Source organism: Chiloscyllium punctatum, chromosome 6 (assembly GCF_047496795.1).
Source record: "Chiloscyllium punctatum isolate Juve2018m chromosome 6, sChiPun1.3, whole genome shotgun sequence".
Taxonomy (NCBI): domain Eukaryota; kingdom Metazoa; phylum Chordata; class Chondrichthyes; order Orectolobiformes; family Hemiscylliidae; genus Chiloscyllium; species Chiloscyllium punctatum.
Window position 1 is genome coordinate 52,671,760 of NC_092744.1, and position 26,226 is coordinate 52,697,985.

The 26,226-nt window shown below is 39.4% G+C and overlaps 1 protein-coding gene across 1 annotated transcript in view; it reads right to left on the minus strand.

Annotated features, from left to right (window-relative positions):
• Window positions 1-25,863, minus strand: part of LOC140478421 (uncharacterized) — a 39,681-nt gene extending 13,818 nt beyond the window's left edge. The window contains exons 1-5 of the mRNA XM_072571687.1: window positions 25,735-25,863; window positions 25,344-25,406; window positions 24,050-24,203; window positions 21,313-21,463; window positions 1,309-1,402 (exon numbers count right to left, since the gene is read on the minus strand). Of these exons, the coding sequence (XP_072427788.1) occupies window positions 1,309-1,402; window positions 21,313-21,463; window positions 24,050-24,060 (256 nt within the window). The 5' untranslated portion in view covers window positions 24,061-24,203; window positions 25,344-25,406; window positions 25,735-25,863. The remainder of the gene's footprint in view (window positions 1-1,308; window positions 1,403-21,312; window positions 21,464-24,049; window positions 24,204-25,343; window positions 25,407-25,734) is intronic.
• Between the last annotated feature and the right edge of the window lie 363 nt (window positions 25,864-26,226).

Sequence of the window (26,226 nt, forward strand, 5' to 3'; positions counted from 1 at the left end):
ATTGGGGAGGCAGGCCGCCTACTTGCGGAACATTTCAGCTCCTCCATCGCCAGACCATGGCAACACGACGGTTGGAGGAAGAGCGCATCATCTTCCGCCTGGGAACCCTCCAACCACAAGGGATGAACTCAGATTTCTCCAGTTTCCTCATTTCCCCTCCCCCACCTTGTCTCAGTCAAATCCCTCGAACTCAGCACCACCTTCCTAACCTGCAATCTCTTTCCTGACCTCTCCGCCCCCACCCCACACCAGCCTATCACCCTCACCTTGACCTTCCTCCACCTTTCGCATTCCCAATGCCCCTCACCCAAGTCCCTCCTCCCTACCTTTTATCTTAGCCTGCTGGACACACTTTCCTCATTCCTGAAGAAGGGCTGATGCCCGAAACGTCGATTCTCCTGTTCCTTGGATGCTGCCTGACCTGCTGCGCTTTTCCAACAACACATTTTCATACTCTGTATATTATCTAGATTACTGCCCATGTATTTAAAGTTCCTGAACCTATTGTAATTTGATAATATTATAATCAACTGAAGTTAAAGGAGGTTAAGTTTGGAGCAGCCATTTCTGGGCATCTCCCAGGCACATCTTCATTTCTGCAGACAGAAATGGTGAGGTTTGAAGATGTCAAACTTTGAACTTCAATGTAATAAAGATGATGCTAAACGAGATGGAGATATTCCAATTTGGTGCTGCGAGAGTGGAAGGGAACATGGGAAATGGCAAGATATCACTGGTAGAGTCTCATTTTGAAACTGGGGCCCAATAGAAGAGATCAGAGCCTCATAGAAGGAAACAAGGGATTGGGTTTGGGTATGTGGATGTAGCTTATGTTTGTCATTTCAGAGAGGAATAGGGGACCTCGATCTTTGCTGAGAGGATTCTCAGACCTGTAGCAGTGGTGATTATGAAGCTAGTTGTAGTGAATACTTACATTTTATTAAGGAGAAGCTTCATACTAGTTTTCTCTAAGCCAACCCAGCATTGGAGCAAATACCTGATTCAGACATGGGTGAAGAATACCTCTTGCTTGTTCTTATCCAATGTAGTGAGTAATGCACTTCCAGTTGGTGCACATGCTTCCGAGCTACTATTTAGGCTCTTAGGAAGCTGCATAATGCCTTAAAAATAGCTGCTACATGACCCAATGCAAGCCCATTGTCAATCTATATATTTTATAAAAGTAATTTATGGATTTTATAAGGCCATACCTGCAGAAACTCGTATGACTCTTAAAATTTGACTAAGATAGTACAATTTGTTCTTTTTATCATCTTTAGGATTTGATTTTTATTATAATGGTGTTACCTGTTCTGATTCTTGGACAATGAAGTTGAGCACCTTTGATGTTATTTCCTTCCAGCTCATACCAAGTACTGAACTTGAATTTATCAGATGGTAGCTTAGAAAAGAATGGCAGACAAATTTAGAGATTTACATTTTATTGCATTTGAATATTAATCAACTACTCATTGAACTTCAGTAATTTGGCTTGCAAATCTACAGAATTAAAAAAAAGATTCAAAGTGTATTCACAAAAAAGCTTTATTGATAATTAAAATGGAATATTACTTCAACTCAAAGTTTCTCATAGGTACAATTTTTCTGTAAAGAAAGTTGTAATTTATAAAATTGTAGCTGGTATGCTAATGATGAGATATTTCAAAAGAATTGCATTAGACTGAGATTAGAATCTCAAGATTAAACCTTTACTTTTGACTTTTGGAAAGAACTTTAATAAATTGGTTAATCAAGATTCCCCTTTCGCAAGACCATGTTGACTCTGTCTGATTGCATAAAGATTTTCTACCTGTTATGAAATAATCTCCTTCATAATAGATTTAAGCATTTTCTCTCTGCCACCTGTTACACTAATCAGCCTGCAGATTCTTGATCTCTTTCTCCTTTTTTAATAAATAAAGGAATAACCATTTCTATTTTTCCAATCTGACGAGACCTTTAAAGAACCTATGGAAATTTGGAAAATTAAAACCATTTCATCTCGTATGACAACAGCCACTTTTTTTTAACATCCAAGGATAAAGTCCATTAAGGCCAAGGGGATTGCCATATTTTAATTCTAAGTTTTTCTCAGTATCCTTTCTCTGGTGATTGTAATTGTTCTATGCCCCTTAAGGTCCTTTCACATTCTGATTCACAATTATTCCTGTGATATTATTTCTGTCCTTTAGCTTGAAGTCAGATACAAAATTGAACTTTTTACAAGGTGTCCATGAATTTTTAAAATCTGTGTCTCATCTCTTCCAGGAGATTACATGCTAGTAGGTGGGAAGTATTTGGAGTCATGATGTTTAGTTGCAATATACATAAACAGGACAGACCTCTTTCTTTTCTTTTTCTTGTGTTTCTAAGTAGTTACATGTACATTTTTAAAACAAATCACCAACTAAGTCTATGTGTAGCCATTATACCTAATTTAAACCTAAGTCATGTACTGCACAACTGTGGCTGTGATTAATCATATAACATTTGAATGTCATGCATTTCGAAGTCTGTTATAGTTGAACCTTGTCCAGGCATATTTAATTTGCATTCACCAGGAACTATTTAAAAGATTTAGACATGGTTTCCACTCAAAGCTTTGATTTTAATGAAAGATTCCCTGCATTAACATTATAAAAAGAAAGAAAAAAAATTGAATGGTGGGAAGTATGAAACAAACTAAAAGTTAAGGAAATTCTCTCCATTTCATGTCCCACTATGAAAGGTGCTGTTATTTAGCTTGACTTAAGTATGTATTCAAATAGTATTGGAACATACTTTGGAATTTGTTGCAAGTCAAAATGTATCCAACACTAAGTTTAATTACCTTTTGAGACAGTTAGATTGGGCTGTTCAGTACTGCATTTTCTGAAAAGTCACCTGATATGGTGAAACAAATAGCAAAAAAAAACTTCAGATGCTGGAAAGATTTGGTTTCTGGCAGAGAAAATGTTAATGTTTTCCTTTATAAGCTAAGTGTCACTTGGACATTGTATAACACACCAAATGTAATTTCCAGTGATTTTGATAGGTATGATATGCAGGAAGATTTCACAGCAAAACAGTAGTCTGCTCATGAAAGCGGCACTCTGAGACATGTTATAAGCTAAAAATATTTTGTTTACCTATATCTCCAATCTTTCTTTCACTGTAAACCTTTATGTCCTCTATTTTAATGATTCTAACTGATCATTTTACATGGTCTTCTACTTGCTTACTTTTGCTTTGTTGAAATCAAGATCATTGCAATGGTCCCAGCTCTGAGTCAATCTTTCCTGTGAGAGGGAGGATATAAACTGTCACAATAATCTTGTTATTTCTATTGTATGCACACGGATAGCACAGAGATAAATCATGCTTCTAGATTTTTTCTGGAGGTGCATGGGTACATGAGCTTTCATAGGTTGACAATATTTATCTAATAGGTCATCAAGAGATCAGTGGAGCCCCAACTACTTAGTTCTGTACTGATGACTTGGATGAAGAGATGATGTGTATTGTAGCAAAATATGCTGATGACATGAGGATAGATAGGAAAGCAAGTTGTGAGATGGCACAAAGATACATGGACAGGTTAAGAGAGTCAGCAAAAATTTGAGAGATGGAGTATAACGTGGGAAAATGTGACCTTGTACACTTAGGTGGGAAGAATGGAAAACCTGAGTATTATATAATTAGGGAGAGAGTACAGAATACTGCAGATGGTAGCATGTGGATTTCTTACTTCACGATACTTAAAAAGTTAGGAAACAGGTACAGCAAGAAATTTGGAAAGAAAATGGAATATTGCTTGTTATTGTAAGGGGATGAAATATAGAAGTAGCGGAGTGTTATTACAATGTTATAGGGCATTGGTGAACTAACACTTGAGTAAGTGGGCAGCACGGTGGCACAGTGGCACAGTGGTTAGCACTGCTGCCTCACAGCGCCAGAGACCCCGGGTTCAATTCCTGCCTCAGGCGACTTTCTGTGTGGAGTTTGCACATTCTCCACGTGTCTGCGTGCCCCGGTTTCTTCCCACAGTCCAAAAATGTGCAGGTTAGGTGAATTGGCCAAGTTAAATTGCCAGTAGTGTGTTAGGTGTGAGGGAATGGGTCTGGGTGGGTTGTGCTTTGGCGGGTCGGTGTGGATTTATTGGGCCCAAGGGCCTGTTTCTACATTGTAAGTAAGTAATCTAAGTGTTCGAGTCTCCCAGTTTAAAAAAGGATATAATTACAGTGGAGACAGTGTAGACAAGGAGTTGATTTCTGCAATGAAAGGATGGGAAACATTTGTGCAAGTTTGGATTTTAGAAGATTGAGAGGTGATCTTATTGAAACATAAGATTCTGAGGGGGTTTGACATGGTGGATGCTGAGAGAATATTTCCCTTCATGAGAGGCACAGTCTCAAAATAATAGATCTCCTATTTAAGATGGGAATAGATGGGATTTCTTCTCTCAGAGACTCAATAACCCAGAGAGCAAAAAGATGAAGTGATTGAAAATATTCCATGAAAGTCAAGGGTTAAAAGGATAGGCAGGAGGCTGATGTTAAGGCCACAATTAAATCAGTCGTGATCTCAGGAAATAATTGAGCAGGTTCAAGGGATCAAATGCCCTTCTCATGTTCTACTCCATAAGCACTTATGCTCATCTATTTTAGCAAACCAAGAAACATTTGTGATATTCATTTTAGGATGGTTATTGTTGCACTAAACGCCCCTGCTTCATCCCTTCAGATCTGCCTATAGAAGTTCCTGCTCTGGCTGCCAAATGTTACCAAATGAAACAAATTACAGGAAACCTTCAAGACTATCAATGATACCCTTACTGGCATAAAATTCACTAAAGAGGAGGAAAACAACAACAAACTGCCACTCCCAGATGTCACAGCAGAACGAACAGCCAATGGGGAACTTCAAACCAGTATCTACAGGAGAACAACATATACGGATCAAATACTGAACTACAGAAACAATTGTCCCAACACCCACAAACAAAGTTGCATTAGAACATTATTTCAATGAGCCACCACACACTGCAGCACAGAGGAACTATGCAGAGCAGAGGAAAATCACCTATACAGTTAATTCAAAAAGAACGGGTACCCAATGAACACAGTCTGCTGATTTTTCAGCAACAAACCCAAACAAGCAGTCAAAACAAGTCCAGAAACCCTAGCCACTCTCCCCTATATCAAAGACATCTCAGAAATGACTGCGAGACTTCTCAGACCTCTTGGCATCATGGGAATCCACAAACCGAACATCCCACTAAACCAGCAGCTAATGAACCTGAAAGACCCTATACAGACAACTAGCAAAACTAATGTCATTTACAATATACCTTGCAAGAACTGTAACAAACACTACATTGGACAAACAGGCAGAAAACTAGCCACCAGGAAACATGAACATCAACTAGCCACAAAAAGATATGACTCACTCTCACTAGTATCCTTATATATAGATGAGGAAGGACACCACTTCGACTGGGACAACACATCTATCCTAGGACAAGCCAAACAGAGACAACTGTGAGAATTCCTAGAAGCATGACATTCCAACCATAACTCTATCAACAAATACATTGACTTGGATCCCATTTACCACCCCCTGAGAAAAAGGACAGGAAATGACATCACCAACCCAAGGAAACCTAAACACATAAATAGAAAGTGGGCCATGCCACCAGTGCTGCATCCAGAGGCTCACTAAAGATGTTACCCAGTATGGTGACAAAACGTCTGAAAACGAACCATCCAGCTCAGCGAGCAAACCTATACCCAGTTACTGAAATCATCAATTCCTAGAAACTTCTGAGATTCCTAGAACATTGACCACTGGAAATCCATCTACTAACTTTATTCACAATGTATATCTTTTCTCTGGCTCTGTTTTTTTCACACTTCCAATGTTCTTTGACCCTTTAGGTTTCAATGGCTTTATTGGTGCCTGCCCCAGACCGATGGGATCTCATGCCTAAAATGTAAAAGTCAAATGATGTCATGCAAACACCACCTCAATTTTTACTGAGGATTCCTTAAAGACATGCATTCTTTCAAGCGTATAAGTACAGCTAGTACTGCTATAACACAGTAGTTTCATTCTTGTGCAATGCCATGTTATACAAAAATTGCATTATAGCAGCACCATTTAAATTAATGCCACCCAAATCACATTATAACCAATGCACACTTTAAAAGTTCATGCTTTAGAAACAGTCTCCCCAATTTGTCAATTTTGTTGGAGCAAATTCACATGAATGAAACCCGTGTTGTAGCAGTACCATCAGTAGTGGTGTGGTGAGAAGAAACCAAGATAAGCTGATGTTAAAATGTGTTTTGAAGTCTGTCTTTTGGGTTAAGAGGAACAGGAGTGCTCCAATATGTAAACCAAGTCTTTCTGTGCTCTATCTTTATATAACACCCAGAAGGATTCCCTTATCCCACCATTCAACTTAATACCAGTACTGTTCTCTCGATTTTATGGAAGTTGTGCTGTGATGATGTATAATGATTCCAACTGGGTTTCAGCAGGAGTCTTTCTTACAGCATCATAATGAGGTCTAAGAAATAGAATTATCTGCCTCACATCATTATCATCATAAGTGAGTTCTCACTGGCTCCAGCCCCTGTGTATTGTAATTTATCATGAGCTAAAGCGGGGGCTCTAGGTGAAATCTTACCCTCATCATTCTCATTACAAGCATAGCACTTCTTTTTACTCTCCATTCTTTGTAGCAATATTCAATGTGACCTTATAATATAATTCCCTTTTTTTTAATGCAGTGCTAATTTCACCTGCATGTTTTATTATCAAATACAACCTTATTTCCTAAAGCAGATTTTAAAATCTCCGTAGTTAGCCTGTTTCCAAAATAAAGTCCAAGTCTTTAACGGAAAATACCATTTTGGTCTAACTTCCATATACAATATTATAATCACAACTATACTTTACTAATAAAATTAATAACCAGAAAATACAGCTGAAACTTCTTAAATATCCAAATTAAATTCAGAATCATGACATAAAGCCTCAGTTAAGATGGGAACACCAAGTTTGGTTTCACAAGCTTTAAGTTTTCATAGGTTTTTCACGGTAAAATCTCATGAAAATGTTAGTAGGAGCATTGAGGAGATGAAGTCTCACCTTCATATTGAGGATTCCTCCATCAAGTTTTGCAGCATTACTGACGTGCTGAATGGAAAAGATTTTGAACAGATCTAGCAACTCCAGATTTGACATTCATGAGATGTTGTGCCATCAAAAGCAGAACTTTACTCAAGGATAATTTTTAACCTTGCTGTACCATTACCACTAAACCAGAAAGTCAACTCTAACCTACCATGACAGCAGGAGGCCATGCCAGTAGCAGCATTAAGCATATCTAAAAATGAGGTGTCAACATGATGAAGCTACAACATAGGACTAATTGTATTCTAAGGTTCATAAGCAGCCCGTGATTGATAGAGCTATCATTTCAACTAATATTTCAGATTTAAGCTCTGCAGTTTTGCCGTATTGCCAACAAAGTCAATTACTATAACTCACCGGGGGAAGAGATTTCACAAATATTTTCATCCTCAGTGAAAGGTTTGCACAGTATTTCAGCGCAAAGGATGAGGCAAAAGCATTTTCAGATAACTTCACCAGATGTGCTGTGCAAATGATCCATCTTGGCTTCCTCTGGAGGTCCCCATCACTTTATGTGCCATTCTTCAACTAATTTGATCAACTCTACATGATATCCAGAAATGGCTGAAGACACTGGATATTGAAAAGGCTAACTTGTCAACATTACAGCAATATTATAGAAGAATATGGTCCAGGACTAGCCATGCACTTAGTCAATTACAACACTAGAATCGATGTAGTAATGTGGGAAAATGCCCAAGCATGTCCTGTCCTCAAAAGCATGCCAAAAGCAGGTCGACCAATTACTCCAATCTCAATCACTAGCAAAGTAATTTAAAATGTTATTGACAGTGCTATTAAGCAACATTTACTCAACAATAACCTACTGATCAAAGTTTAATATGAATTCCTCTTCAATTATTGTACTTGTGACTGCAATACAGACTTGGTTCAAATATAGACAAAAGTATTAAATCAAGAAGGGAAGGAAGATTGACTGTCCTTAACATCAGTGCAGTATTGATTGAGTGTAGAGGGACTGTGGGAAAATTGAAATCAATGAGAATGAGGAAAATCTCCACTGTTTGGAGTCATACCTAGCACTAAGGAAGATGGTTGTGGTTATTGGAGGTCAAACATCTCAGTCAAAGGACATCACCTCAGGGTCATGACCTAAGCCCAACTGTCTTCACCTGATTTATCAATGACTTTCCCTCCATTACAACGTCAGATTTGGGGATATTCAATGATGATTGCATGATGTTCAGCATCATTCCTGACTCCTTATGCTGAAGCAGTCAATGTTCAATGCAGCAAGACCTGGAAAAAGTTTTGGCTTGAGCTGATAAGTGGCAAGTAACATTGTGCTCCTCAAATGCTGGGCAAAGACAATCTCCAATAAGAGAGATCCCAATCATTGCCACTTGAATCCCCCACTATTCACATGCTGGCAGTTACCACTGACCAGAAATTGAACTGGACCAACATATAAATACAATAAATACAAGAGCAGGTCAGGGTCTGGAAACTCTGTGGTGTACATTTCATCTTCAGATTTCTCAAAGTGAGTCCAGCATCTCCAAGGCACAAATTAAGATAGAATACACAATGCTTGCACGAATGCAGCTCCAACAACATTCAGGAAGATTGACACCATCTAGGACAAAGCACTCCAACCATTCCCTTCAACATTCACTCACTCCACCAGCGATACTTACTGGCAGCAGTGCGTACAATCTACAAGGGGCATTGCACAACATCTTATAAATGCATACCTTCTACCTCCTTCAAGGACAAGGGCAGTAGATACATGGGATTACATCATTTACAACTTCCCTTCCAGGACACACACCACCCTGGGTTGGAGCTATCACAATGTTCCTTCATTGTTGCTTGGTCAAGATCCTGTGACTTCCTTCTTAACAGCATTATGGTTATTGCAATGTATCTTGTCAAGGGATTTAGCCTTTCAAGAAGGCAGCTTACCACTGCCATCTCAGTTAGAATGCCCACGCCACATGAATAAATAAAATATGATGTTCAGTGAATGAAATACTGCTATTAGAAAAAACAAATTTGCAACATGTTATTTGCCATGTAGCTTTTGAAAAAAGCATTTCTTAAAGTGTGGTGTCAATTGTATTTTTAAATCATGTTTGTGAACCAAGTTACCAATATCACTTGAATATCTGATGTCCCAATAGAAAGTGCACATTCCCATTCCTTAGAAGCCTGTTCTAAATAAGTTTAAGGAAATTCTTTGCGATCATTTGGAGAGCTGTTCAGAAATGTTCAGAAACCAGGATAGTACATAAAGTGTATTGGCAGTTTGACCAGTTAGAAACAATCCTTCATGCTGGATGTACTATTTTCTATATCCCAGCCATGTATGTGGACTACCACTGAATGGAAGTGAAGCATCTTGCTCAAGGAGAAAGGTAAAGTTGAAGGAATTGTTATCGCTTCTATCTTGAATGGTCAATTTGACATTGGCACAGGTCTAGAAATAGATCATTCATTCATCCCTTGGCTAAAAAGTATGTGCAACTTGAGAAAAAAACCTTAAAGAGAAACAATTGCCAACAAGAAATGCTAAACAGCTGATATGCATATTTTATTTCTATAAATTGTTTTAGAACATTATATTCTTTACTCTGTTCTATTACCCTAATGCATTTTGTATGGTATGATCTGCCTGTACTGTATGTAAAACCAAACTTTTCACTGTACCTATGTGACAATAATAAATCAAATAAATCAAATTAAAAACAAATGTCGTTTTGGCCAGCCTATGATATTCAATCTGCCATTATATTAAATATACTTTTTGAATGATCACATTTACATTCAGATGTCAATCTTACACAGAGAATATAGCTTGGCTGAGAGCCCAGAACTCCATTCCATTGGTGAAACACCAGGCCCCCAACCTGATTAGAAGCTCCAGCTCTCTGATCTCTGCAGTCAGTTCCACTTTATTTATATCCACAAGATGAAGAGATTTTACCTTTAATTGGGCTGCATTAAATGAGTTTTTTTAAAGAACGTAGAACACTGTCAAGGAATGATCTTTCTTTATGAGCTCTTTTGTTCATGTTCTACTTCAACAATGGAAGCTTGGCTGGTAAACAGGAGTGGGCATAAATGGGTCTTTTTCTGGCTGGTAGGATAAAGCAAGTGTTGTACCAAAAGGATAACACCTGAACTGTTCACAATTCATACAAATTACTCAGATGAAGGGACAGAAAGTATGGTTGCTAAATTTTATTGAAGACACAAAGTTGGATAGGAAAGTTAGTTGTAAAAAGGACATAAAGAGGCTACAACAAGATATAAATAGTTTAAGCGAATGGCAAATGAAACATAAGATAGGAAATTGTAAAATTTTCTATGTTGGCTGGAAGAATAAAAAAGAAGCACATTATCTAATTGGTGATTGATTGCAGAGCTCTGAGATGCAGAGGGATCCAGGTGTCCTTGTGAATGAATCTTGTATGCAGAAAGCATGTTTGCAAGTACAGTGAGCAGATCCACTAGAATGTTATCACTATTGCAAAAGCGATAAATACAAAGGTGGGAATATTATGTTTCCATTATACAGACCACTGGTGCAACGACATCTGGGAAAACTGTGTTGACCATCTCATTAGAGGAAGGATGTAACTGCATTGGAAATTGTCCAGAGAATGTTTACCAAACTAATACCTGGAACGAACAGGTTATCTCATGAACAAAGGTTAAACAAGTTAATCTTGTATCTACTGGTTTAAAAGAGTAAGAGGTGACTTAATGAAACATATGAAGATCCTGAGAGATTTTGACAGAGAAGATGTGGAGACAATATCTCCTTTCTAAGAGAATCCAGAACTTGGGTCACTGATTAAAATTCAGAGGTTGCCCATTTAAAAAATACATGAGGCAAATTTATTTTTGGTAGTGGTCATGCATCTTTGGAACTGTCCCTGAAAAAGTGGTGGAAGCATATTCTTTGCATATTTTCAAGGCAGGGTGAAAGGTTATCAAGCAGAAGCAGAAGGTGAATGTGAGGTTACGATCAGATCAACCTTGATAGTATTGAAAGTGGCATAGATTTGAGGGCTGAATGGACTACTCCAACTCCTGTTTTATATGTTTACATTTCATTCATGGCTTCTACACAGCGTACAGTGGTTGAATGAGCATGAGAGTGCCATAGCTTGTTATTGCAGGGTTCATATCATGGGATGGGGATGAGGAGGCATAAGGGATGGGTGCAATTGACATGTGGGATATGACAGGCCATAAGGACGATTTGTTAAGTCCATAGCCTGGCATAGGGCTATGAGGGAAGTATATATATTGGATATAAGGAGGATCTTTTGAACTTACATTGCAAAGGGTTTCCCCACATATGTATGGAATGAGCTGCCAGAGGAAGTGGTGGTGGCTGGTACAATTGCAGTATTTAAAAGGCATCTGGATGGATATATAAATTTGAAGGGTTTAGAGGGATATGGGCCAGGTGCTGGCAGATGGGACTAAGTTAGGTTGGGATGTCTGGTCAGCATGGACATGCTGGACCGAAGGATCTGTTTCTGTACTGTACGTCTTCATGACTCTATCTGGACTATGGTTTCTGACATCTCTGAGATTCTGCAAACCATTGCATTTTTTTAAAAAAGTAGTACAATCCCATGAAAATCATAGAGGACTAGTACATGCTTCTTCCTGCAGTTGAGCTGTCCAGGACAGCATTGTCAGGTGTGGGCTTTAACCCACATCATCTTGCATCCTTAAAAAGGCAATCCCATAAATTGGAACTTCCAGGAATGGGATCAGGAATCCCAGATCTTTGATCTTGTCTGACATTTTAAAAGGGTTTCCAAGTCTATTTGGGGTTTTTATTTGGAGGTAAATATTTTGCTGACCTGTATTACATAGGCCATTTATTCTTAGGCTGAAGAGGATGAATAAACCCCAAATTGTTCTTTGGTGACTAGTTAAACTGAGAGTCTGAAACTTTCACCTGTTCCCTTGTCATATATTTGTCAGGGCACCAAAAGCCAGTGTTCTTATGTCAATATACAGCGATATCACTGCAGTGTTTACAAAGCAATGCAGTATTTAGCCTTGATCATGTGCTGTTGCCTGAAATAAAGTGACTGTACAAAGTAACAACATTGGACTCATTGAAGTTAATCTCTGATCAACAGTACTTGCATTTCACTCAATTGACAGTTTTATGATCCATAGTGCTTTTATTTGGCTTTTCCAAATTCAAAGAGTCAACTGTGCATTCACACTTAGTTACTCCTTGCCTAATAATGTGGTCATATGGAATGCTGAACAGTTCTGCTTTGGGTTCAAACAGGACAAGCCCTGTAGCAAAGGCATTTCTAGTAGGTTACTTAATTTAGGCTGGGCATAAGATGCAACTCATCTGTTTGTTGTTAGCTTTGCCTTAAAAAAACAAAGCAATGTTAGTGAAAATCCTCACTGGTATTCAATTACCCAATATGTGCTGCCTTAATTGACACGATGAAGTTTCTTTTTTCAGAAATTTGCCCTTCTCTATTTTCATAAATTGAAAACTAATTCGTACTACATTTGTCTTAATAAGTTCTAAGCTAAGTTGATAATGTAGAAAGAAGATTCATACATTTCCCTTGTGGAGAGAATTTATTGACTTGCTCAGTTTTAACCCTTTCATCTCATCACCAATGTCTGCTCCCTTTATATATAATAACTAATGTCCTCTGCCTGGTCCTCTTAACCTTAACAAAGTTATTAAACACCTTTACAATATGATCAACCAGGTATTAACTATCTCAACTGAGCAATCTTTTCATGTGCTATCATTTCAATACTGTGGAATGACTGACATTAACCTTAAATTAGCTTTGTTTGTTTTCACTTGGAATATGACGTGTAAATGTTCAACAAAATTAGCAGTGCAAATTTTTAGCAGTAATTTTTTGAGAAAAGACTGTAATAGGTCAATTATTCTTAATAATTCTACCATTCTGTTAAGAAAGTTTCACGAAGCTTTGTCTTCAGCAAACTGTTTCAATACTGGCATCATATGTTTCAAGATTTATGCTTGTTTGACCTTTCAACAGAAAAATACAACAATTGCACCACTAATTATAAACTACTGAGTTCATGAGGTCAAGACATTTTTTAAAAAAGTCATTCACAGAATGAAGACACCTGACAAACATGTATTGCCCAGAGGGCAGTTAAAAGTCAACCACATTGCTGTGGGTCTGGAGTTACTTGTAGGCCCAGACCAGGTAAGGATGGCAGTTTTCTTCCCTGAAGGACATTAGTGAACCAGATGGGTTTTTCAGACAACTGGCAATGGATTCATAGTCATCATTAGATTATTTATTCCAGTTTTTTAATTGATTTCAAATTCCAATGTTTGCTGTGGTGGGTTTTGAACCCAGGTCCTTAGAACATTATCTGGGTCTCTGGATTAACAGTTAGGTGATTATACCACTAGATCATTAAACAAATTAACAACTCCCATTTATGTTTACAATTCAGCAATGCCACTTGGATAAAAGTGCAAATTTCTTCAGTTTCAGACATCAAACTTCTTATATTACAGGTAGGTCTTGCAAAGCATTGCTATTAATACTTGAAGAGTAGGGCTCAGATCAACATTATTATTCAAAACAAAATTAAAAGGGTGAAATGAAAGAAGGCAAAACTACATTTGAAAAATATTGTCATAAAATGTGTGGAGACAGTATCAATAATTCATCATTTACAGGAACTTTGAAAAGAAAAACAGCAGTAAAACTAAAGCACCTCACTGCCTGTTAGTAGTAAAACCTAACTTAAGCGTTGGGATTTGAATTATGATGGCCCACTAGAAGCAAAAGGTAAATTTGGAATCCTGGTGTAAAAACTGAAATGCAGAATATGAAAATGTTATTTCAAATCTCTGAAAGCGGGTCATTACGTTCTTTGAGATAGGACTTAACAGGATTGTAATGTAGACCCGCTAATAGCAGGAATTTGAGAAACAAATTTGTAAGAAGATTTCAATTACGTTCAAAGTTTGGTAGAAGATTTGTAGCTCGGGTGCTTGTTGTTGTAGTTCTGTTCGCCGAGCTGGGAATTTGTCTTGCAAACGTTTCGTCCCCTGTCTAGGTGACATCGTCAGTGCTTGGGAGCGTCCTGTGAAGCACTTCTGTGCTGTTTCCTCCGGCATTTATAGTGGCCTGTCTCTGCCGCTTCCGGTTGTCAGTTCGAGCTGTCCACTGTAGTGGCCGGTATATTGGGTCCAGGTCGATGTGTTTGTTGAATTACGTGTAAGAATAATAGGTTATAGTAGGGGATTTTAACTTTCCAAACATAGACTGGGACTGCCATAGTGTTAAGGATTTAGATAGAGAGGAATTTGTTGAGTGTGGACAAGAAAATGTTCTGATTCAGTATGTGGATGTACCTACTAGAGAAGGTGCAAAACTTGACCTACTCTTGGGAAATAAGGCAGGGTTAGTGACTGAGTTGTCAGTGGGGAGCACTTTGGGGCCAGCAACATAATTCTATTAGTTTTAAAATAGTGCTGGAAAAGGATAGACCGGATCTAAAAGTTGAAGTTCTATATTGGAGGAAGGTTAATTTTGATGGCATTAGGCAAGAAATTTCAAAAGCTGATTGGGGGGGCAGATGTTCACAGGTAAAGGGACGGCTGAAAAATGGGAAGTCTTCAGAAATGAGAGTCCAGAGAAAGTATATTCCTGAGGGTGAAAGGAAAGGCTGGTGGGTGTAGGGAATGCTGGATGACTCAAGAAATTGAGGGTTTGGTTAAGGAAAAGAAGAAGCATATGTCAGGTATAGACAAGATCAAGTGAATCCTTGGAAGAGTAAATACTTAAGAGGGAAATCAGGATGGCAAAAAAGGGGACATGAGATAGCTTTGGCAAATAGAGTTAAGGAGAATCCAGAGGGTTTTTACAAATATATTAAGAATAAAAGGGTAACTAGGGAGAGAATAGGGCCCCTCAAAGATCAGCAAGGCAGCCTATGTATGGTGCTGCAGGATATGGAGGAGATACTAAACGAGTATTTTGCATCACTGTTTACTGTGGAGAAGGTAATGGAAAATATAGAATGTGGGGAAACAGATCGTGACATCTTGAAATATGTCCATATTACAGAGGACCCAATCAAGTGCACTCTAGAACTCTGTGGGAAGCTAGGGAAGTGATTGCTGGGCCTCTTGCTGATGTATTTATATCATCGATAGTCACAGGTGAGGTGCTGGAAGACTGGAAGTTGGCTAATGTGGTGCCAATATTCAAGAAAGGTGGTAAGGAAAAGCCAGGGAACTATAGACAGGGACTGAGACATCAGTGGTGGGCAAGTTGCTAGAGGGAATCCTGAGGGACACGATGTACATGTATTTGGAAAAACACAGCAGGTCAGGCAGCATCAGAGCTGAAAATGTGTTGTCCCCTTTTTGCCGTCCTGATTTCCCTCTTAAGTCTACTCCTACTGCCTATATACTCTTCCAAGGATTCACTTGATCTTGTCTATACCTGACATATGCTTCTTCTTTTTGTCATTTATCTAAATGATTTGGATCTGAACATAGAAGGTATAGTTAGTAAATTTGCAGATGACACCAAAATTGGAGGTGTAGTAGACAGTGAAGAAGGTTACCTCAGATTACAACAGGATCGTGATCAGATGGGCCAATGTGCTGAGGAATGGCAATGGTGGTTAATTTAGATAAATGCGAGGTGCTGCATCTTGGGAAAGCAAATCAGAGCAAGACTTATACACTTAATGGTAAGGTCCTAGGGAGAGTTACTGTACAAAGAGATGTTGGAGTGCAGGTTCATAGCTCCTTGAAAGTGGAGTCGCAGGTGGATAGGATAGTGAAGAAGGCGTTTGGTATCCTTTCCTCTATCGGTCAGAGTACTGAGTATAAAAGTTGGGAGGTCATGTTGCAGCTGTACAGGACATTTGTTGGCCACTTTTGGAATATTGCATGCAATTCTGGTCTCCTTCCTATCAGAAGGTTGTTGTGAAACTTGAAAGGGTTCAGAAAAGATTCACAAGGATGTTGCCATGGTTGGAGGATTTGAGATATAGGGATAGGCTGATTAGGCTGAAGCTGTTTTCCCTGGAGTATTGGAGGTTGAGGGGTGATCTTGTAGAGGTTTATAAAATCAAGAGGGGCATGGATAGGATGAACAGTATTTTTCCTTGTTTGGGGGAGTCCAGAACTAGAGGACATAGGTTTAAGGTAGGAGGGGAAAGATATTAAAGGGACCTAAGGGGCAACTTTTTCAAGAAGAGGGTGGTGCATGTATGGGATGAGCTGCCAGAGGAAGTGGTAGAGGCTGCTACAATTATAGCACTGAAAAGGCATCTGGATATGTGTATATGAATAGGAAGGGTTTGGAGGGATATGGGCCAAGTGCTGGAAAATGGGACTAGATTAGAGTCATAGAGATGTACAGCATGGAAACAGACCCTTTGGTCCAACCCGTCCATGCTGACCAGATATCCCAACCCAATCTAGTCCCACCTGCCAGCACCCGGCCCATATCTGGTCTGCATGGACAAGTTGGACTGAAAGGTCTGCTTCTGTGCTGTACATCTCTATAACTCACTGATTAATGTGTATGTAAACTTTTATGTACTAAAATATATTTATGTGCTTTTTTTTGAATGCATGCTAAAAGATATTTCAATCAAAACTTTCTTTTGCCTTTTTTAAGACTGAGAAGCAATTTGAATGTTAGATTTGAATAGTTTTCTGTTGTTTGGTCAGTAGAATGCATTTGTGCATGAGTTCTTGTGTGTGTGTGTGATACATATAAATTCATACATGGACGCCACTGTTATGGGTGTAGATGGACAGCAGATTTACCAAATATATTCCGATAACATAGCAGTGGAGTAGAACTTCTGAGCCCAGATAACGTCTGTTTTTCTTTTCTTTTTTTCTCTCTTCTCTCATTTCCTTTTCTCTTTTATTTTATTTTACTTAACTCTTGGCGAAGAGCTCAATCATGGTGACAGCATTGATGGCTGTGGGTAAGCCCAGCAACGCAGACCTATGGAGGTGACATCAGAGCCAGTTTAGGTTCCTGGCATCGATGACTCATGACTGCTGCTGCAACAGAGGCAGGTTTGGATTCCCAGCAGTGTCTGCATCCAGTGTAGATTAATGGAGGCAGTGGTGGAGGCAGGTTTGGATTCCCAGCAGTATCTGCATCCAGTGTAGATTAATGGAGACAGTGGCGGAGGCAGGTTTGGGCCCAGTATGAGACCTGGCCACATCAGCAGCTGCTGCATCAGTGAGATGGGCCCGAAGCAGACCCGTGGCAACAGTGGAGTTCTATTTGGGCCACTGGTGGCATTGGTGGCATCTGCATTGGCAAGGTCTATTGAAGACTCATACTGGCAAGGGCATCGGTATCGGTGAGATGGTGCTGAAGAGTGGCTACTTTCATCCCAGTGGCTGTGACGCGGTGAAAGAGACTCACACCTGGCCACCAGGCCCATGGCCCATGGCAGAACACTTAACAAGAACTGTAAAGTTAAACACTTTTTCTTTATTTCTTCATTTTTCTGCCTTTGTATTCTATGTTTTGATTTATTTTTCTGGTGTTTTAAGATGGTACTGGAAAATGACAACACTGTACAACAAATTTTACATTATTTGTTATTTTATGTTATATAAAATACAAGTGAGAATAAATAAATAAATTAAATCAGCTTGCTCCAGTACATTAAGGATGATTCCTCGGAAGATTGAGAATAGAAGCTGATCCTCCAGATGTACTCAGGATGCTCAGGGTTGTAAATCAGTGGGGAGAAAAAGGATTGGAAACTTGCATATAAGCCATTGACTTGGTTTGTTATGAATTTGGTGTTCATAAGGTCTTCAACCTATAATGCATGTCTTTAGTGCCCTCAGGATACTGTAAAACAAGTACTTGTAGCAATGATACAATTTGCCATAGAATCAAGCTCTCCTTATCTGCAAAGTCAGACAATTTTTTTTTAGGCAGACATGTGCAAGCCCTGCACCAGAGCAGGGATATGAGCTGCATGCCAGCATTTTTTTTTGCCTAATTTGAAATCCCAGCAATCTGAACTCTGCTTGCTTAAAGGATGCTTTAAAGAAAGTAGCCTTTTATTTTCTGTCACAAAAATGAGGTCTTAGTTATATTTTTATCCCCAAAGATTAGGCCATTTAAAACAACCAAAGTTTTATACTCGTTCTCTTCATCTCCAGTAAGTGACTATATTTGTAAAACCATGACACCGTTCCTTACTTCCCTTAGCGTATGTATGTTTTCTTCATCATTTTCGTGCTATCACTAACTCACCAAGACACATTCCCTAATCAATCCATTCTCCATTTAGACTTCTCAAACCTCCTTTACCCTGTTGTAATGATTTACAATGATTGGCCTCTCTCATTGTTACAATTCCTTTGCATGTTTTGGTTTGCATTAGCATTACCTCCAATGTTTGCCAGATTTCATTAAAACAAACAAGGAACGTAAGACCCAAATTGTTGAACCTCAATTTGCTAGCATATCTAACTCTCCCATGACTTCATGGAGATGCTGTATGATGGATAACTGATGTTTTTTCTTCTTAACCTGAAAGATCATACCAAACATCTGTTGCACTTTTACTGAAATATTTCATCCTGGTACAGCACTAAATTTACACAAAATTTCATTTATGACATCTGGCTCTAATTAATTGTTTTGTAAAACAGCAAAATGAAACTCACAGATGTAAGAAAGTGATTCAGCATCTTAGAGTTCATTTCTCAACCTTCATCGTGGAACATCTCCCCTGACAGCCTACTGCAATGTTTAACTGATTCATAGTTTTGTTTTAGACATTTCGCGATCCATCACACTGTTCTTTTTATTTAGCTATTTTTGTGACCAGTGGAAGTACAATCAGTGAAACTTGAAGATCTGCAAAAGCTCGGATATCTGATTTCCTTGTTCACGATGATAATGATGCTTACATTAGATTCCTACAGTATGGAAATAGGCCCTTTGGCCCAACAAGTCCACACCAACCCTCCGAAGTGTAACCCACCCAGACCCATTCCCCTATCCTATATTTACCCCTGACCAATGCACCTAACAATATGGGCAATTTAGCATGCCCAATTCACCTGACCAGCACATCTTTGGACTGTGGGAGGAAACCAGAGCACCCAGAGGAAACCCACGCAGACACAGGGAGAATGTGCAAACTCCACACAGACCGTCGCCCGAGGCTGGAATCAAACCCGGGTCTCTAGTGCTGTGAGGCAGCAGTGCTAACCACTGAGCCATCGTGCCACCCCTTTTTTTTTGTCCCACTACCAATAGAACAGAATCCCTACAGTGTGGAAACAGGCCCTTCAGCCCAAGTCCACACCAACCCTCCGAAGAGTAACCCACCCCTTCTATTCTACATTTGCCCCAGACTAATGCAGCTAACTTACACATCCTTGAACACTAAGGGCAATTGAGCATGGCCAATTCATCTAACCTGCACATCTTTGGATTGTGGGAGGAAACCAGAACTTCCAGAGGAAGCCCATGCTTACTTCTGACATTTGAATGTAGTTGTGAATCAATGGATTACAAAGCAGAATTTTAAGCAAGCAACTGCACAAAATGAATGAGGGATCATAAAACATAAATATACACATATATATCTATATATTTAATATTTACATATCTGTCCTATTTAGACTGAGTGGGCTCCATATAGAAGACTGAATGTACATTGAGTGCTTTTCTGGGTATCCTTTTATGCTACATTGATGATTGGAGTATTTAATAGGCAGAATTATAACTGGCAACAGAAGGGTGATGATCAGAAGTGTGGATCCACCCCAAACTATTGGTATGTCAGCCTTTATTGGGGTCTACACAGAGGCATGCAGGAACACTCTGAAGATATTGGTACTGAAATATAGAATGAAGCAATCAATTCTGACTTGAGCCCAGCATTCTGACTTTAACAGCTAGAGCTCAGATTTCCTAGGCTGACTTAAAATCATCAGCATCGATAAGGCAACAGCACAAGGATTCATTGCGATTTGAAACTGACAGGCTGGAAAGCCAGTAAGTTCTTAAAATGCACAGATGTTATTCTGAAAGGCTTTTGGTTTTCAGGACTTGCTCTGAGTGTGTTTCCACTACTCGACAGGAGTTTTCCAACATGTTGAAAATTACTTGTTAGCTTGTTCAATATTTTGCTCACCATGAGCTGCAGCTCCCTGTTTTCAGCCTTCATTGCAGCATGGGAGTAGCTTATACAGAGGAACCTCGATTATCCAAAGGACATGGACGGAGAGTATTTCATTTGGTTAATCAAATTCCAGATAATTGAATGCCGGACAACAGTTTAGCCGAGCATTGGGACCTTGCGATCTTGCCAGATAATCTGATAGTCAGATAATCGAATGCTGGATAATGAGTACAGCTCTACTCGCAACTTCTGAAGAGAAGCTACACTATCAGTGGCAACAGCAAAACCATAAGTGCCAGCAGACTTGACCTGGCCACATTTGGCTGCACAGGACAGAAGGAATGGAAACCCAGCTCTACCTCAAAGGAAAACCTCAGTATAGTGCTACTAGGTGAAGGATCACCATTCTGAACAGAACTGAGCAACAGCACCTCATGAGGCTCAGAATTTCATATCAGACCATGATGATGGTTGCTTCTCCTTGAACAAGACCTTCTTCCTTGTGGACCATGTGGGTTTTTTTTAGATTAGATTTGATTCCCTACAGTGTGGAAGCAGGCCCTTCGGCCCAACAAGTCCACACCGACCCTCCGAAGAGTAACCCACCCAGTCCCATTTCCCTGTGACTAATGCACCTAACACTATGGGCAATTTAGCACTGCCAATTCACCTGACCTGCACATCTTTGGACTGTGGGAGGAAACCGGAGCACCTGGAGGAAACCCACGCAGGCATGGGGAGAATGTGCAAACTCCACACAGACAGTTGCCTGAGGCTGGAATCAAACCTGGGACCCTGGTGCTGTGAGGCAGCAATGCTAACCACCGAGCCTTGATGTATTTTAAGTCCTATTTTTCATGAAAAAAACCAATCAACAAATCTTACTTTGTTGATCCTTTCCATTGTTGATCAAATAAACAGGAAGAAAAAACAACATATTTACATGAGAGGTCAGCTACTCACAGGTGACAATATTCCTGAATCATGGCTCTGTTTGGAAGTTTCTTTGCTTCGACAGGCAACTGGCAGTGAAATGCTTGTTTCATTCACATTTGACCACGGTGAAGATTCCTTTTTTGGAAAGCTACCAGAGCTTGTATTCACCCCTGAAGAACTTGAAATACAACAGCAATTTGTTAAAGTGTTATAGTTGATAATTATTTTCTATGCATTTGATTCGACTTACATATCTGACAAAATTCAGAATTATTCAATTCACATTTCAAGAAACTGAATTCCAAGATAATCAGACTATAATAGGTGTGATTTTAACATTGTGTAAATGGATGGGCTTTGAATGATGAAACTTTAAGCTGTCTCATTCATTCAGGTCAATGTCAAGAGAACTCACTGTACTAACATCTTGCCCTAAATATCCAAAGAGTTTTGATATTGTGAATGTTGTATTTTGTAAACTCATACAACAAAAGTTCACAATTTAGTTCAATTTAACTGTACTAAATATGATTTTGCAGATTTCATAGATCCAGTGTTCAGGAGTTTAAGCTTTGCACTTTAAGACCTAATTGCAGTGACATTGTTTTATAATTCAAACACTAATGATCTCTGTTAAAAATGCTCATTATTTCTGAATCATCTTGGAATGCAAAAGAAATACTGTAAGCTTTGCTCAAATATCACACAGCATCTTCAACCTCTCTTTCCCAGCCTCTCCATCCCCCATCTTCAGTGTATATGAGGAGCTCATGGATTTCATTGTCATTCAGCTGGCTCTGCTGTATCCCACACATTTCCCTTGTTCGCTGAGCCAAACCTTCCCTGAGGATTCTCCCTGCCATAGAATCCCTACAGTATGGAAACAGGCCCTTTGGCCCAACAAGTCCACATGACTCTCCAAACAGTAACCCACCCAGAACCATTCCCCTACATTTCCCCTGACTAATGCACTCAACTTACACATCCCTGAACACTATGGGAAATTTAGCATAGCCAGTTCACCTGACCTGCACATCTTTGGATTGTGGGAGGAAACCGGAGCACCGGAGGAAACCCATGCAGACACAGGGTGAATGTACAGACTCCACACAGACAGTTGTCCGAAGCTAGAATCGATCCCGGGTCCCTGGTGCTAACCATTAAGCCACTGCGCTACCTCTTTTTTAAAATATAGAATCCCTACAATGCAGAAACAGGCTCTTCAGCCCAACAAGTCCACACTGACCCTCCGAACATTATCCGACACAGACTCATTCCCCTACCCTATTACATCTACATTTTCCCCTGATGAATGCACCTAATCTACACATTCCTGAACACTATGGGCAATTTGGAGGAAACCAGAGCACCTGAAGGAAACCCATGCTGATGTGGGGATAATGTGCAAACTCCACATAGACCAAACCTGGGTCCTTGGCGCTGTGAGGCAGCAGTGCTAACCACTGAGCCACCATGCCACCCCAGCTTCTTCCAGTTTCTCTTCCCTCATCTCTTCTCAGCTTATTTTTCCATAAGACTCATTCTTTGCTCCCTCACTTCAATTCCCAGTAAACTCCCATCCCAGTATGCATGGTAGCAGGCACTGTAAACATTCCCTTTTCTACTGGCACTATTCTGCCATTAAACATTTCTGCCATTATTTCCCTCTTGAAATGAATCCATCCTTGATGCCTCCCTTTTTGGTTACAAAGTAACACCCCATCTCCAACCTCCTTTTCTTCCTCACCAAACCTCTTTAACATATTTTCTCTGAATGCCATGACAAAAAGAAATTTCCACAGCACTGAAATAAGCCCTAAGTAAAGCTACAAATGACACCATATTTTAATGAGGTCATGATACACAACTCTTTTTATCTTTCTTGTCTTTCTTGGTGTCTCTACAGGCTGCTCTATTGCTTTTTTTAAAACTTGTTTTCGCCTTTCCATTGTCTCTGCTATTTCTATTCCTTGGGAGACTCAAATTCCTCCAATTGAAAATACCAATCATCTTTGACTGAACATTCCCTCCATGAATTCCTTTCCATCACCACAGATTCCACTCCTTTATCACTGTCTTAGGCTGAATCAAGATGATTCTTAAAAAAAAAGCAAAGCATACTACCATCCTTCAAGTATGCATCTTTAAGAATAAAATAGATGCAGTAATGGCAAACTTGTAGGTACATGATCTAAAATGATATTCCTGACACCACCATGGCAGTAGTTTGTGCACTGTAGGTTGGAAGAACATTTAGCAAAGTAGAAGTGCTAGTAAAGGGTAACATAACATCACTGGTGAGCATCAATGCTTCAAGGAGCATTACTACAAACATACAGTCAACCTTCTTTAAAACAAATCTGCTTGACAAATATTTGTCCTCTAAAACTGGAAGAGTGTATTTAGGAAGAAAGTCATGGATATTATTTTTTAAAGATAAGGTTACAATTAATCCTCAATTCTGCTCTAGTGGCAACCTTAGTAACCGGATACATGAGCAGATGTAATTGAGCCATGAAGTAGTCATGCTTCTTTAATGAGAAACAAGTTCACATTTGTGAAACATAATGCCATTATAAACATATCTTACAAGCTGGATACAAGTTGACACTTCTACAAACTTACAACTTACAATTATTTCAACTAACAAATTAAGTGAAGTGTTAATTTTACTTTTTTCAGTTTTATAGAAGGATATTTTTGTCTAACCCAATGTGGTCTGGCTGCAGGTTGTCTGTTAAACAAGCTATTTTAAAGTTCTTACCTTTCTGACATGTCGTGTCTGCCTTACTGTCTGCTTGTTAGCTGCATGTGCTTCAATACCTTGAGCAAAATCTTTAAATTGAGCTGAATCCATGAGAAAGATGAAGGGCTTGAGAACTGGCCAAACTGGTCCGTTACCTGGTAACATCCCAAAGCTAAAATGACAGACACATGAGATAAGTATCAGGATGCGAGTTAGGTTGCATGTCAGATGAAGGTGGTATTAAAAAAAAAACTGCTAATGAAGAAAACCAGTACTTATAACAATAGATTCATAAGGAGAGCATCAGTTTAAACATATGCACACTTTCAATCTTGTGAAAAAACTCACGTGAATGATATTCATAATTCATGTGTTCCTGTAATTCAACGAATGGATATCAATGGCAGGTCTGAAGGATTTCTGGTCCCCAGAATGATAATCCACATTCAAAGTAGGGTGGTGTAGGTGATTGTGTATCGTGTACAAGGTAGATCAAAATGCCAAGCAACTAAGTAGAAGATATCTTCTAAAAGTTGCTCTTTCAGACAATCAATAGTTTATACATTGGTTGTGATTGTGTTTGATTAAAAAAGACGAAATTTCTTAAGTTTCCCAAAAATAGTACCAATAACTTTCAAGTTATAACACTGATGATTCAAATCTGCCATTTTAAATTTTCAGTTCAATTTTGAGACAATTTACAAATGTTATTTCACTGGTGGGATGTGGATCTTATTGACAAGGCTGACACTTATTGCCTATCTCTAATGGCCCTGGAGAAGGTGACAGTGGACTGCCTTCATGAACTGCTGCATGTACACTGGAAGTGTAATTGGGGAGTATCAGAATTTTGATCCAGTGAAGATGGAGAAATGGTGATATGGTTCCAGATCAGAATGAGGTGTGACGTGGGGCTAAATAGGATAATGGTTGAATCCCTATGTGCCTGCTGTCCTTGTTGCTTTAGGTGGCAGATCTCACAGGTCAGAAAAGTGCCATTGATGAAGGCTTGGCAAATTGCTGCAGTGCATCTACAGATGGTGACTTTGCTGCCACTATTTGTTGATGGTGGAGAGAAATGGGCAACCAATCAAAATGGCTGCTTCATCTTGGATGCTCGAATGGTGTTGGAGCATTTAAGCAAGTAGAGGGTATTCCATCACATTCCTGTCCCTTGTAGGTAGTGGAAAGACTATGGGGAATCAGGACGTGAGTTACTTGCCACAAAATGTAGACATGCTCATGTAGACATGGTATTTATGAGTTCGATCTCTAGTCAACATAACTGACCATTAAAAATAATTGCACACACTTGTAAATTTGACGCAGGATGAGAACACCAGCCTAGATTGGAAATCAAGCAGATGTCGGCAACCTGAGAAAACATGAAGAGGATGTCAGGTACAGAGGTAGGTTAGTGAGAAAGCTTACTTCTGGGCTTTGTGACCATGCTTTAAACTTAAAAGTAAAAGACAATCACATAAAAAATCCTCCAGCACCATCCTCAACACCACACATTCTGCATGCCCATCCATGTCAACCCAATGCCTTATAACTGCCCCTAGAACCCCATACGTCATGTGCCAACCTATTCCGTAGTACCCACCGATCACCTTCATCAGAGTCTCCATGCAAAGCCGTGCCTCTGTACTCAACTCCATGCTTTTGATCAACTTTCATGCCAACCGAAGTCATGTACAAACCTTATGTCTCCCACATCCTCTGTGCTCCTGCACTCTCTTCCAATCCTTTATCACCCTGTGAAGACTTAATGCCAAGTCAGGCCAAGTCATGTCAGATACTCATCATCCTTCACACTTTCACACATAATGCCACTTCTCAGGGTATCCATCAAGACTGGACTTCAGGATCCTTGCTATTGAGAAAAAATATCTTATTAAGTAATGTAAGTCTCTTACTTATTTTCACTACCTTGTCTTATTACAGGATGTGCCAAGCTCTGAGTGAGTGCTGCACCCCAGCGTTCCTCTGATAATACTCGTGCTGGCCCGATCTGTGAATACCTCGCCATCTGGCAAAAACTACTGTGAGGATTTACATAATTTCTTGGGTGAAACACCATTGCCAAAATGGAGGTGGTCTGAGTGCTTCTCTAAATGTTAGCTCATCTAATGTATACCACAAGGGTTGAGCTCTTGTTGAGACACATGCCCTTAAGTTTAGTAACACTACAT